General features: G+C 40.6%; 1 protein-coding gene across 1 annotated transcript in view; it reads right to left on the bottom strand.

Moving 5' to 3' along the window:
* ADORA3 (adenosine A3 receptor) overlaps positions 1 to 9545 on the bottom strand; it is a 30657-nt gene extending 21112 nt beyond the window's left edge. Inside the window, exon 1 of the mRNA XM_069761722.1 lies at positions 8984 to 9545. Coding sequence (XP_069617823.1) covers positions 8984 to 9333 — 350 coding nt within the window. The 5' untranslated portion in view covers positions 9334 to 9545. The remainder of the gene's footprint in view (positions 1 to 8983) is intronic.
* Between the last annotated feature and the right edge of the window lie 4465 nt (positions 9546 to 14010).

Genomic DNA, 14010 nt, shown 5'->3' with positions numbered 1-14010 from the left:
CCTGCTGTAATTAAAACACCTGAAGCTCTAGGTTCAGCACCTGTTCACACTGAGTCTATGTTTGGATGTGCCGGTCCGGTTTTTGAAATTTATTCTTTAGCCTTCTGATCGTGCACTCCGCCTCCTAGCTTCAGGTGTTTTAATTATAGCAGGTCCAATACCCCTCCACAGAGAGAGAGAATTTCAGTCTAGTAAGAGGTTTTCACATGTACCCATTCAGATGGAGACGTTTATTCTCAGCGAGGTAAGGCAAGTTTAGGACCTGGTATAAGAGAGATGCCGTAACGGGGCTACCAGGTACACATAAAATTGGCCATTTTTATGCGCTAAAAGCTCTCATTTTTCATATTTCTAGTGCAGTAATGCAGTTCAAATTTCGTTTTTCAAGTTTGTATGCTCTAGCGCTGCAGTGTGCTGCCTTATTTTCTTAACTATATACGAGTTGACGACTCTAGGTTCAGCACCTGTTCACAATGAGTCTATGTTTGGATGTGCCGGTCAGGTTTTTGAAATGTATTCTTTAGCCTTCTGATCGTGCACTCCGCCTCCTAGCTTCAGGTGTTTTAATTACAGCAGGTCCAATACCCCTCCACAGAGAGAGAGAATTTTAGTCTAGTAAGAGGTTTTCACATGTACCCATTCAGATGGAGACGTTTATTCTCAGTGAGGTAAGGCAAGTTTAGGACCTGGTATAAGAGAGATGCCGTAACGGGGCTACCAGGTACACATAAAATTGGCCATTTTTATGCGCTAAAAGCTCTCATTTTTCATATTTCTAGTGCAGTAATGCAGTTCAAATTTCGTTTTTCAAGTTTGTATGTTCTAGCGCTGCAGTGTGCTGCTTTATTTACCTAACCCTAATTTTAGCCCCAACCCTAACCCTAACTTTAGCTCCAACCCTAACCCTAACTTTAGCTCCAACCCTAGCCCTAACCCTAGCCCTAACCCTAGCCCCAACCCTAGCCCTAACCCCAACCCTAGCCCCGACCCTAGCCCTAACCCTAACCCTAGCCCTAACCCTAACTCTAGCCCTAACTCTAGCCCTAACCCTAACCCTAGCCCTAATGGGAAAATGGAAATAAATACATTTTTTTAATTTTATTATTTTTCCCTAACTAAGGGGGTTATGAAAGGGGGTTTGATTTACTTTTATAGCGTTTTTTATATCGGATTTTTATGATTGGCAACTGTCACACACTAAAAGACGCTTTTTTATAGCAAAAAAGTTTTTGCGTCTCCACATTTTGAGACCTATATTTTTCCATATTTTGGTCCACAGAGTCATCTGAGGTCTTGTTTTTTTGCGGGACGAGTTGCCGTTTTTATTGGTAACATTTTCGGACACGTAACAGTTCTTGATCACTTTTTATTCCGATTTTTGTGAGGCAGAATGACCAAAAACCAGCTATTCATGAATTTCTTTTGGGGGAGGCGTTATACCGTTCCGCGTTTGGTAAAATTGATAAAGCAGTTTTATTTATTGGGTCAGTACGATTACAGCGATATCTCATTTATATCTTTGTTTTATGTTTTGGCGCTTTTGTACGATAAAAGCTATTTTATAGAAAAAATAATTATTTTGGCATCGCTTTATTCTGAGGACTATAACTCTTATATTTTTTTTGCTTATGATGCTGTGCACCTTGTACCGGTCGTCTCAGGGAAGCACGCAGGGAGCCCCCTCCCTGCGCGATGCTTCCCTGTACCGCCGGCACACCGCGATCATGTTTGATCGCGGTGTGCCGGGGGTTAATGTGCCGGGAGCGGTCCGTGACCGCTCCTGGCACATAGTGCCGGATGTCAACTGCGGTAGTCAGCTGACACCCGGCAGCGATCGGCCGCACTCCCCCCGTGAGCGCGGCCGATCGCTATGACGTACTATCCCGTCAGTGGGAATTAAGGCCCACCCCACCTCGACGGGATAGTACGTCATATGGGATTAAGGGGTTAAAGAATAATAAGTAAAAATATACCTAAAAAGAATATTGCATATTTTAACAAATGTTTGATAGGTTAAAGTAGAGCAGGGCACTGACAAAAGAGTCTACTTTGCTGTGGAAGCAGGCTTAGAAAATCTTTTGGTCAGAAGAAAAGCTGCTGGCTATGCATTTAATCCGATGTTTGATTGGAACTGTAAGGCCGGCATCACACTCGGCGTAAGACAATACGGTCCATATATTACAGCCGTAATACGCAGAAAAGTCCCCAAAATAGTGGTCAGTAGCTCCTCCGTAGGCAGGGTGTGTCAGTGTATTTTGCGCATGGCATCCTCCGTATGTAATTCGTATGGCATCCGTACTGCGTGTTTTTCTTGCAGGATTGCAAAACCAACATACGGATATACAAGGGATCCATGTGTAAAAAAAAAACATAAAAACATATATACTGTCATATATATATATATATATATATATATATATATATATATATATGTCAGTAGACACATATATGTGTATATTAATATTTCATACAACGCTAGATAGCTTTAAAGCCGGTAATTCAATTGCCGGTTTTTGCCATCTCCTTCCTAAACCCGACATGATATGAGACATGGTTTACATACAGTAAACTATCTCATATCCCCATTTTTTTTGCATATTCCACACTACTAATGTTAGTAGTGTGTATATGCAAAATTTGGCCATTCTGGCGTTTAAATTAAAGGGTTAAATGGCGGAAAAAATTGGCGTGGTCTCCCGCGCAATTTTCTCCGCCAGAGTAGTAAAGCCAGTGACTGAGGGCAGATATTAATAGCCTGGAGAGGGTCCATGGTTATTGCCCCCCCCCCCCCCCGGCTAAAAACATCTGCCCCCAGCCACCCCAGAAAAGGCACATCTAGAAGATGCGCCTATTCTGGCACTTGGCCACTCTCTTCCCATTCCCGTGTAGCGGTGGGATATGGGGTAATGAAGGGTTAATGCCACCTTGCTATTGTAGGCCTGGATTGTCTGCCATGCAGTAGCTATTAGGAGAGGTTTTCTCATTAAGCACTAGGCACTTTAATGACATGGCAGCTAGGGTCAATATACCGTTCTACATATAATAAAGTAGGGAGACAGTGATATCTATACGCACTAAGGACGCACTATCAGGTATCTTAATGGGTCTATTACAGCATTGCACTATACGTCTCTACCTCCTTGCCTCTGGGCATTTTCTGCTACTAATTTGAAGACTTAATGCGGTTGTTTTGCATGGCTGTGCACCTGCGGTCATATTTTGCATGTGCGTTTTTCTGAGGACACTATATTTTAATTTAACCTCTAATATGTAACCAAAAGTTTTTTTCTGTGTATTTAATAATAAAAATTTGAGAATTTTTAACTTATTACAGTTTCTTCCTATATTCTCTTGTTGGTTTTCTCTATATCTCTGGGAAGAGTCATTTGAATAGGCCAGTTCTATATGTGATTCTATTCTACTGTAAGCTGTCAGTGTGATTTTACTGTACACCGCAATGAATTACCGGCTTTTCTCTCTAACACCGCTGCGTATTTCTCACAAGTCACACTGCTGGTCCGTGTGTAATCCGTATTTTTCTGGCTTCCATAGACTTTCATTGGCGTTTTTTTTTGCGCAATACGGTGACAAACGCAGCATGCTGCGATTTTCTACGGCCGTAGGAAGCCGTATAATACGGATGCGTAATATACGGCTGACCCATTGGGAATAATTGGGACGTTTGTTAGGCGTGTTTTACGGACGTATTTTATGCGCTCTTACGTCCGTAAAACTCGCTATTGTGACGCCGGCCTAAATGTGTGATTGGTGAGGACGTGGTACAGAAGTGGAGTTTTTCTTAGAGTGGACGGTGGGGCTGTGGAAGGCTAAAGGGTTGAAGCCTGGGTGGAGACTCACGGGGCCCAAAAATGTTGCCAGTATGGGGTCCTGAAATTTCTGGTGGCAGACCTGTTTTTAGTTGGGAAGAATTTTTTCCCCTAATATGGACTAAGCAGGGTATGTGCACATAGGGTCTTTAAGACACCAGTACAAGGTGAAAGGGCTTTAGAGCTGACAGCCTTTTTCCTGATGCGCATTTGCCTGTATTTTTCCATCTCCTATGTCTTTTTGCTGTGAGCGGCTTCATATGGAGAAGCGGCCCAAAAATGAACTTGTTACTTTTTTGAACCGTTTCAAGATTTTAAAGCGGTTAAAACAAGTGACATAAAACTAAACTTATGTCTAACAGTGTGATTTTGACATTGCTGTACCCTTTGTTCATTTTTGTCTGCACTTTTGCAGCACTTTTTCAAGCGAACAAGAGGCAGAATCCGACTGAAAAAACATTATGTTCACATACCCTTACCATCTGTATCATGGAGTATTTGCCTTCCTCTGGATCAGCAAGTTGTTATTATAGATTACACTGTCCTTTCAACCTGACATACTACGATACTATGAAGCTCTAATATTATCTATCAAGTAATAAAGCTTACCGTACTCATAGTTGTATCATGTAACCTACCATCACATCTCTCACTAGTGATTGATGGCTGCTGTATGCAGTCTATTGCAGACTGGACAGCAAACACACCAAATGTACAATCAATTGTATAAGTTATTACCCTGGAGGTCACTATTTCTCCTGTCTCTTACCTTCTCTTACTTAACCTTTTGTATATCAGTATTATTGCTTGCCTATTATCTCTTTTTCTACATTTCATATTTAAATGATGACTTTTCCCCTTACCTTTGAGGCTTCTAGCAATATTGGTCACCTCTGAGGCACGCTAAGCCAAATGGTATTTTCAAAAGTTTAAGGAAACTTTTAATTTCTTTGTTTTATTCATTTTTATTTTGGTATTTTATTGTAATATTTTTTCTACAGATGGAGGTGACTGGAGGATATACAACACTCTTAATTGCAGGGTAAAACTGGACTTTTGTTACTTAAGCCCACCATAGGAAATTAATCTGAAATTATTCCACTCATACAGAACCTACGAATCAATACTTTCTAATATGATAATTATAAAACATATGATAAGAAATAGAAAATACTAGCAAACAATGCACCAAAGTCGACTCTTCAGAGGATTATTTTCTACTGGACCTTTTGGAACCGGTTATCTGATCTGGGATCATTTGGTGACAAGCACATGTATTTCATGTAAGTGTTGTTCATATAATTGATTTCCATTAGTAGAAGAATGAGGTTCAATCAGACGCTGTCAACTGTATCATCAGAATTTGTAGAGCTTGATTCTTTTCTCAAATTAGCTTATTTACTGGAAAACAAACGCAGTCACTAAAATGTAAGGTATTAAAAGTGCTAAAACTAATACGTGTTTTGCTTTGAACCAAAGTCTTCAGGTAAGGCTGGGGTCACACTTGCGTGTGCAATGAGAGAAACTTGCATGAGTCTCTCACATTGATACCCGGCACTGCACTCGGGACCAGAGGGTGCGGCTGCATGTATTTCTAAATTTAGAAAAAGGGGTGCTCACTGTATTATAAGGTGCTCAGGAGAAAAAACATGGAAATATCAGAAAAGAACTCCGGCACACAAAAGGGAGTGATCCAAATGAATAATAAAGTTTATTTAATCTTTGTGATATCTCATAATTCAAAAATTAGATTCTGCACACGGTAGCAAAACAAAATGAATGTATCAGGTATCAGAATACTAAAGAAACATAATTAAAGAAACATAATTAAACATATGATCACTTGCGCCTGCGCAATGGGCACATCAACCTTCCGGTCACCCGGAAGCTCTTCCTCCACCGCGAGCCCACGGCTCATATATAAGCACTTACATGTGGCTTCACTATACTGCACTATGGATAGACCACCCGGATATTTGCCTACTATAAGGTATGACACCTATTATTTCAGGTTTTTATTTTGCGGCTGTGACCTGTTTTAGCCCTATACCTTTGTCTATGCTTGCTTTACCACCCTGTCACTCAGCATCTCTGTGGCATGTGTCTATGTATCCATATAAGAACCTGCCTCATTTAAATTATGGTTATGTTTCTTTAATTATGTTTCTTTAGTATTCACACGTTCCTGTATACAGATTATTGCGGTATATGCCATGTACTTTCTGGCGGATTATGTAAATAGGTTATTTGACCAATATGTTTGGTGCTCTACCTTTGCTTTGTCTGATTTCTATGTATATCTACAGACTTATACACATTGTGTTATATGTCTATATCTACATATGGATAGAATACACCCCGTAGAGAGTCAGGGGCATTTATGGTTGATTGTTGCCATATTATCTTTATTTTTCGTTTTATGTTTTTTCGCTTTACATTTATATGACATGTGTAGTCGGACTCTAATTGTAATTCATATAATTACAGATACATGTATATCTTGATAAAGGCTTATAGTCAGCCGAAACGTTGAAATTGATACCTGAGACGAAACTGATACCTGATACATTCATTTTGTTTTGCTACCGTGTGCAGAATCTAATTTTTGAATTATGAGATATCAAGAAGATTAAATAAACTTTATTATTCATTTGGATCACTCTTTTGTGTGCCGGATTTCTTTTCTGATATTTGCATGTATTTCTATGCAGCTGAACACTCTGGTCCCGAGTGCCGGCGGCAGTGCCGGATATTGTTGCGAGAGACTCGTGCGAGTTTCTCGCATTCACTTGCAAGTGTGACCCCGGCCTATGAAGCTTGATAGGACCTCATTCTTCTACTATTGGGCTTCATCTGCTGTACCAACAGGACCCATATTAAGGGAGATCAAGATAAAAAAGGAAGGCAGCAGCCAGTGAATACAGAATTGTGACAAGCTTTTTCACTTAGCTTACAAGGTGAGCCCAGAAATATATGTCTCTTCCCCTCTCTTATAACCAAATGGTATAGTGGTGTTTGAGTAGGGGGCATCTCCCTATCTCTCCTTTTTTACATATAACATTATTCATATCATCAGCATAGCTTCAGAATTTTTTTCAGCAAATTTGCCATCTGTGACTTTAACGAGCTTGAAAAATTCCCTGTGCTTGCCACAGAAATAAACCAAAATCTTCATAATGACCATTCAAAAGTACTACCACTGTTTGTCGGAAACAGATATCCTCACAGCATTATATGCAGACCATACTTGCATACATTTTTAGGCCTCTTTCACACGTCAGTGTCTCCGGTACGTGTAGTGACAATTTTCTCACGTACCGGAGACACTGATGTAGACCAATTAGAATCTATGTGTTTCTGCACATGTGCATGTTTTCACACACACCATGTGTCCGTGTGCAAAACACGTAGACATGTCCGTTTTTTACTGGCAGCATGGACCACAATACGGACAGCACACGTGCACACGGAGAACAGTGTGCACTCTCCTCCGTGTGCACGTACCGCCCGCAGGAGAGACAGTGCTACAGTAAGTGCTGTCCCCCCTGCGTGTGGTGCTGAAGCCGGCATTCATTCCTTCTCCCCAGCAGCGTTCGCTGGAGAGAAGGAATGAAAAATCAAGGTTTTTTTTTCTCCCTTAAAAATAAAGTTTGTGAGTCACCACCCGTTTCAAATCCCTGGTGCGCCCCCTCCCCCCCCCCGCCCCGCGTGCCGGGAAATACTCACCCAGCTGCTGTGATGTATGCTCTCAGCACCGGCAGCAGGTCCTGTGTGAGCGTTCACATGGTACCGCTCATTACAGTGATGAATATGCGCATATTCATCACTGTAATGAGCGGTACCATGTGACCGCTCACACAGGACCCGCTGCCGGTGCTGAGAGCATACATCGCAGGAGCTGGGTAAGTATTTCTCGGCAAGCAGGGGGGTGCACAGGGGATGGGAGGCGGGTGGTGACTCACAAACTTTATTTTTAAGGGAAAAAAAACCTTGATTTTTCATTCCTTCTCTCCAGCGAACGCTGCTGGGGAGAAGGAATGAATGCCGGCTTCAGCACCACACACAGGGGACAGTGCTTAACTGTAGCGCTGTCTCCTGCACGGTCCATGTGGTCCTCAGTTGGCACACGGGCAGCACACGGCTGCCGCACGTGTGCCACACTGATGTGCTACATGGACACACAGACACGGATAATTCCGGTACCGATTTCTCCGGTACCGGAATTATCTGGATGTGTGAAAGAGGCCTTAAAGGAAGGTATATCAGGATCAAAACTATATAAAAAAGAGAGAGGACTCCTGCAATATATAATGCCTACAATATTATGAAGTCACAACCTCCAAATAATAAAATATGAATTTTTTTATGAAAACATTTAAAATTGCAAAATAATTGCAACACACATGCGAAGAAAATCAACATATATATAATAACAAATAGTAAGGTTCTCAGTGAAGGCTCATAAAGAGGGATACCCACAGCACAGAAGGAATATTGGGCAGTAAAAGGTACCGTAAATCACTAGCAAAATACATGGTATAGGGAATAAGAACATAAGGTGTTAACTTATCTTCAATATGTATGTATTAATAAAAATAGTCAACCCTACATAATAGATAAAATGCCCATATTGCAAAGAGCAGCATAGAAAATACTACCATGCATGGTATGATAAATACAGTAAGTATGTCACAAGTGTATTTTGCACACCCCATGCATATGCAACATAGCCATCATAGCATTAAATAGCAAGGAGCTCAACTCCCAGAGTAAGACCACGTGAAACGCGCGTCAGGGTTGTGAGGCACATGCTATAAACATGGGATTGCTATGTGGCATATGCATGGATGCGCTATTTACACTTGTAACACGCTTACCATTCCATGCATGGTGGCATTTTGTTTGTTCTGTAATAATGATCTGAAAATAATGTTGGATGTGAAATTTAGTCCTTTCGCATAGATTATGTATAGCAATAGTTACGTGTTTTTTTTATATCCTGATGGGGCAGAGATAATGAACATCTCAGTGATTCTCTATACAAGACTAGTAATGCAGCATGCACATAACAACAAATACAGTTCTCATGAAAATGAAGTATAGACAACTATAGGTAAAGGATAGAAAGAAAATTATACAATGATCGTTGACCTTACCTTGTGGGTATTTTAACTCTCAGGTATCTATCAATGGATATCGCAAGCAGGGATAAGATGGAGGCATTGGTCAAAATAATCACTAAACAGCACATAAACAAGCAGGAGTAGAAATGTAATTGTTTACCCAGGCTTATTACAATGGCAAGGGGCATAACCAGGATGCCAACAGCAAGGTCTGCAAATGCAAGAGACACAATGAAGAAAAAAGTTGTATTCTGTAGGCTTGGGTTTGCTTTCACTGCCCAAATAACCAGGATGTTGCCCAAAACAGCTGATATTCCAATCACAGTCTCTATGGCAATGTATGCCTGGCTGTAGGGGTCTAAATGTGTTGTTTCATTTGCCATGTCCAGTGATAATGTAGAAGTTACTAAAGAGATTCCACAGCATACATCCAAAGAAGAAAGGAGGTAATCACTGAAACAGGGTTTGATGCGTAGGAACCCTGCTTATTGTTCCATTGCACTGACTTGTCAAAAATAAATCTTGCTTTTCTTTTCTTGTTTCAAAGAGAAAAAAAAACTGTCAGTTCCTCAAAATAGACAGGAATCAAAGGGTAAATCCTACTGTCATTCCTTGTTTTCTGAAAGGAAGTCAATGCTGTGCTTTGAAAAGTAAAGAACCTGCAGGATGCCACAATCAGGTGCGGCAGCTAGTTGTAGTAAGAAAGCTTAGGGAAGTCACGCTTATTATCTATGGTTTTATATACCTCCACAGCTTTAGAGAAGTTGCCGTAACGGAAGCAAGTGTTTCCCTTTTCATGAAAAATAACTAAAGGATTAATACCATCCAGAGTTGCAAAGACTGTGCTTTAAAGGATCAATAACTATACAAAAACAAACATTCCCTCTTTAGGGCTGGTTCAGATCACCACATGAAAAAAACATTTTATTTTTATCCCAAAAATCTGACAACTTCCATACATATTATATGCCTTCCATGTGCCATGTGTATGTCCGTTTTTACATCTATATGACACCCGTATGGCATCTGTGTTTGTAGATCAGTTTTCCCCAACTCCGGTCCTCAAGAGCCACCAACAGGTCGTGTATTCAGGATTTCCTTAGTATTGCACAGGTGATTGAATGCTTGCCTGTCCAGGTGATGCAATTATCACCTGTGCAATACTAAGGAAATCCTGAAAACATGACCTGTCGTGGCTCTTGAGGACCGGAGTTGGGGAACACTGTTGTAGATCAACTGTTTAAAATGTACCTGATCAGCAACAGTTTCCAGAAGTCTATAGTTGCATAAAAAAATGGATCCCATAAGGATCATCTGTATTGTATCTGAAATTTACAGAATTGCAATGTATCTTTAACAGTCAGATGCAATACAGATAGATGATCCGTATGGGATCCAATTTTTTACGCACCCATAGATTTCAATGGGCGAGTCTCATCCCAAATGCAAAAGAGAATATTACGTGTTGCGATATTTTTCAATTGGACATTTGGTTCATGTGAAAAAACTGTCAGCTGAACACCTCTACTAAATAACATTGATCCATGTGTTGTCAAATTTCAGCACACGTTCCTAGAACACGCTCATCTGCTAAGCCCTTAATATTCTTCTTTTACCGATCGGATTAATTCTTTTTATATTTTGATAGCTCGTGTGTTTCTGAATGCAGCGATATCAAATATGTGCATTTTTTATTATTGTTTTATTTTAAATGGGGCTAAAGGAGGTGATTTGAATTTTTATGTTTCTTTAATTTTTTATATTTTTAAACACATTTTCTTTTCTTTTTACTTGTTTCAATAGTGTCTTTGGAGACTTGAAGCTGAGATCTTCTAATCGCTTGTGCTACACATAGCAGGGCTAGAAATGATCATCCTAGCAAGGTTTGAAATGACACCTGCTATGAACGCCAGCCACGGGGCACTTATAACATATCTGCAATTACAAGGACAGGGGTCTTCTGCAGACCTCCAGTTATCACAAAAATCCATTGGCATCCCCCCCCAATCATGTGACAGGGGTGCCGATGGGTGAGGTTTGTAATGTTCTTCAGGATGACAGAGACGATCTCACGAAAGAGATTGACAGCGTCATTTAACATGTTAACAGCTGAAGGTGGATCGTGATTCATATGTCATAGGTCATGAATGAGTTAAAACTGTGAGATAAAAGAAAAACATACTTAATGTGTCTATAGAATTTAGACATTTTTCTCTAACCTCGTTTTATGTTTTATACTGTGAAAGCAACCTCCCCACTCTCTGTCTGTTATATACCAGTAACAATAAGCCTTGCCCCTTTAGTGAAGCCCTGACCTTTTAATCAGCTACAAGTTAAAAATTAACAGGATCGGAGGAAAAAAATGATACGTTTCAACAAAATTGTTTAAAAGTATGCAAAAATATTCTGCAGATTGTTGAAGATTTTCTTCTGTCTACTTTTATTAATTTCTCAGTTTTCTGTTCCTTTCATTTTTAGATTTACATTTTTTATCCTTTATCCAGGGCCGGACTGGCCATTTGGCAATTCTGGCAAATGCCAGAAGGGTTGGTCTGGTCGTGGGCTGCCTTGTGTGCTTCATTGTTAACAGAATCAATGTTCTCAAGGCACCCATACTGTTAACAGTTGTGACGGAGCACAAAGCCGGTCACTCCGTCACTTACCTCAGCATGCCGTGGGTATAATTAGAAATATTGGTCTTGTAGTAAATCTTGCTTTCTTCCATCCAGGGTAATATTAGTGATATATCCCATCTGGTTATTGGGGATGGGGACACCATAGGCCTGTGTGATTTCAAATGCCAGGGCTGAATTTCATCCCCAGTCCATACCTGCCTTTATCCTTTTATCCTTTATCAGTTAAAGAGAATCTATCACCACATTTTTGCTACGTCATCTGAGCATAGCACACTGTGTGCAGAATTATTAGGCAAGTTGTATTTTAGAGGATTATTTTTATTATTGATCAACAACTATGTTCTCAATCAACCCAAAAGACTCATAAATATCAAAGCTTAATATTTTTGAAAGTTGGAGTGGGGTTTTATTAGATTTGGCTAGGAGGATATCTGTGCAGGTAACTATTAATGTGCAGAATTATTAGGCAACTTAATAAAAACCAAATATATTCCCATCTCAATTGTTTATTTTCACCAGGTAAACCAATATAACTGCACAAAATTTAGAAATAAACATTTCTGACATGCAAAACCAAAACCCCCCAAAAATTAGTGACCAATATAGCCACTTTTCTTTATGATGACACTCAACAGCCTTCCATCCATAGATTCTGTCAGTTGCTTGATCTGTTTACGAACAACATTGCGTGCAGCAGCCACCACAGCCTCACAGACACTGATCCAAGAGGTGTACTGTTTTCCCTCCCTGTAGATCTCACATTTTATGAGGGACCACAGGTTCTCTATGGGGTTCATATCAGGTGAACAAGGGGGCCATGTCATTATTTTTTCTTGCTTGAGACCTTTACTGGCCAGCCACGCTGTGGAGTAGTTGGAGGCATGTGATGGAGCATTGCCCTGCATGAAAATCATGTTTTTCTTGAACGATACTGACTTCTTTCTGTACCACTGCTTGAAGAAGTTGTCTTCCAGAAACTGGCAGCAGGTCTGGGAGTTGAGCTTCACTCCATCCTCAACCCGAAAAGGTCTCACAAGTTCATCTTTGATGATACCAGCCCTTACCAGTACCCCACCTCCACCTTGCTGGCATCTGAGTCGGAGTGGAGCTCTCTGCCCTTTACTGATCCAGCCTCTGGCCTATCAAGTGTCACTCTCATTTCATCAGTCCATAAAACCTTTGAAAAGTCAGTCTTAAGATACAGTTAGGGCCAGAAATATTTGGACAGTGACACAAGTTTTGTTATTTTAGCTGTTTACAAAAACATGTTCAGAAATACAATTATATATATAATATGGGCTGAAAGTGCACACTCCCAGTGGCAATATAATAGTTTCCACATCCAAATCGGAGAAAGGGTTTAGGAATCATAGCTCTGTAATGCATAGCGTCCTCTTTTTCAAGGGACCAAAAGTAATTGGACAATGGACTCTAAGGGCTGCAATTAACTCTGAAGGCGTCTCCCTCGTTAACCTGTAATCAATGAAGTAGTTAAAAGGTCAGGGGTGGATTCCAGGTGTGTGGTTTTGCATTTGGAAGCTGTTGCTGTGAGCAGACAACATGCGGTCAAAGGAACTCTCAATTGAGGTGAAGCAGAACATCCTGAGGCTGAAAAAAAAGAAAAAAATCCATCAGAGAGATAGCAGACATGCTTGGAGTAGCAAAATCAACAGTTGGGTACATTCTGAGAAAAAAGGAATTGACTGGTGAGCTTGGGAACTCAAAAACGCCTGGGCGTCCACGGATGACAACAGTGTTGGATGATCGCCGCATATTTAATTTGGTGAAGAAGAACCCGTTCACAACATCAACTGAAGTCCAGAACACTCTCAGTGAAGTAGGTGTATCTGTCTCTAAGTCAACAGTAAAGAGAAGACTCCATGACAGTAAATACAAAGGGTTCACATCTAGATGCAAACCATTCATCAATACCAAAAATAGACAGGCCAGAGTTAAATTTGCAGAAAAACACCTCAAGAAGCCAGCTCAGTTCTGGAAAAGTATTCTATGGACAGATGAGAAAAAGATCAACCTGTACCAGAATGATGGGAAGAAAAAAGTTTGGAGAAGAAAGGGAACGGCACATGATCCAAGGCACACCACATCCTCTGTAAAACATGGTGGAGGCAACGTGATGGCATGGGCATGCATGGCTTTCAATGGCACTGGGTCACTTGTGTTTATTGATGACATAAGAGCAGACAAGAGTAGCCGGATGAATTCTGAAGTGTACCGGGATATACTTTCAGCCCAGATTCAGCCAAATGCTGCAAAGTTGATTGGACGGCGCTTCATAGTACAGATGGACAATGACCCCAAGCATACAGCCAAAGCTACCCAGGAGTTCATGAGTGCCAAAAAGTGGAACATTCTGCAATGGCCAAGTCAATCTCCAGATCTAAACCCAATTGAGCATGCATTTCA

Source organism: Ranitomeya imitator, chromosome 3 (assembly GCF_032444005.1).
Source record: "Ranitomeya imitator isolate aRanImi1 chromosome 3, aRanImi1.pri, whole genome shotgun sequence".
In the NCBI taxonomy this organism is placed as follows: Eukaryota; Metazoa; Chordata; class Amphibia; order Anura; family Dendrobatidae; genus Ranitomeya; species Ranitomeya imitator.
The sequence above is the reverse complement of the archived record's forward strand: the minus strand, read 5'-3'. Positions and strand labels throughout refer to the sequence as shown.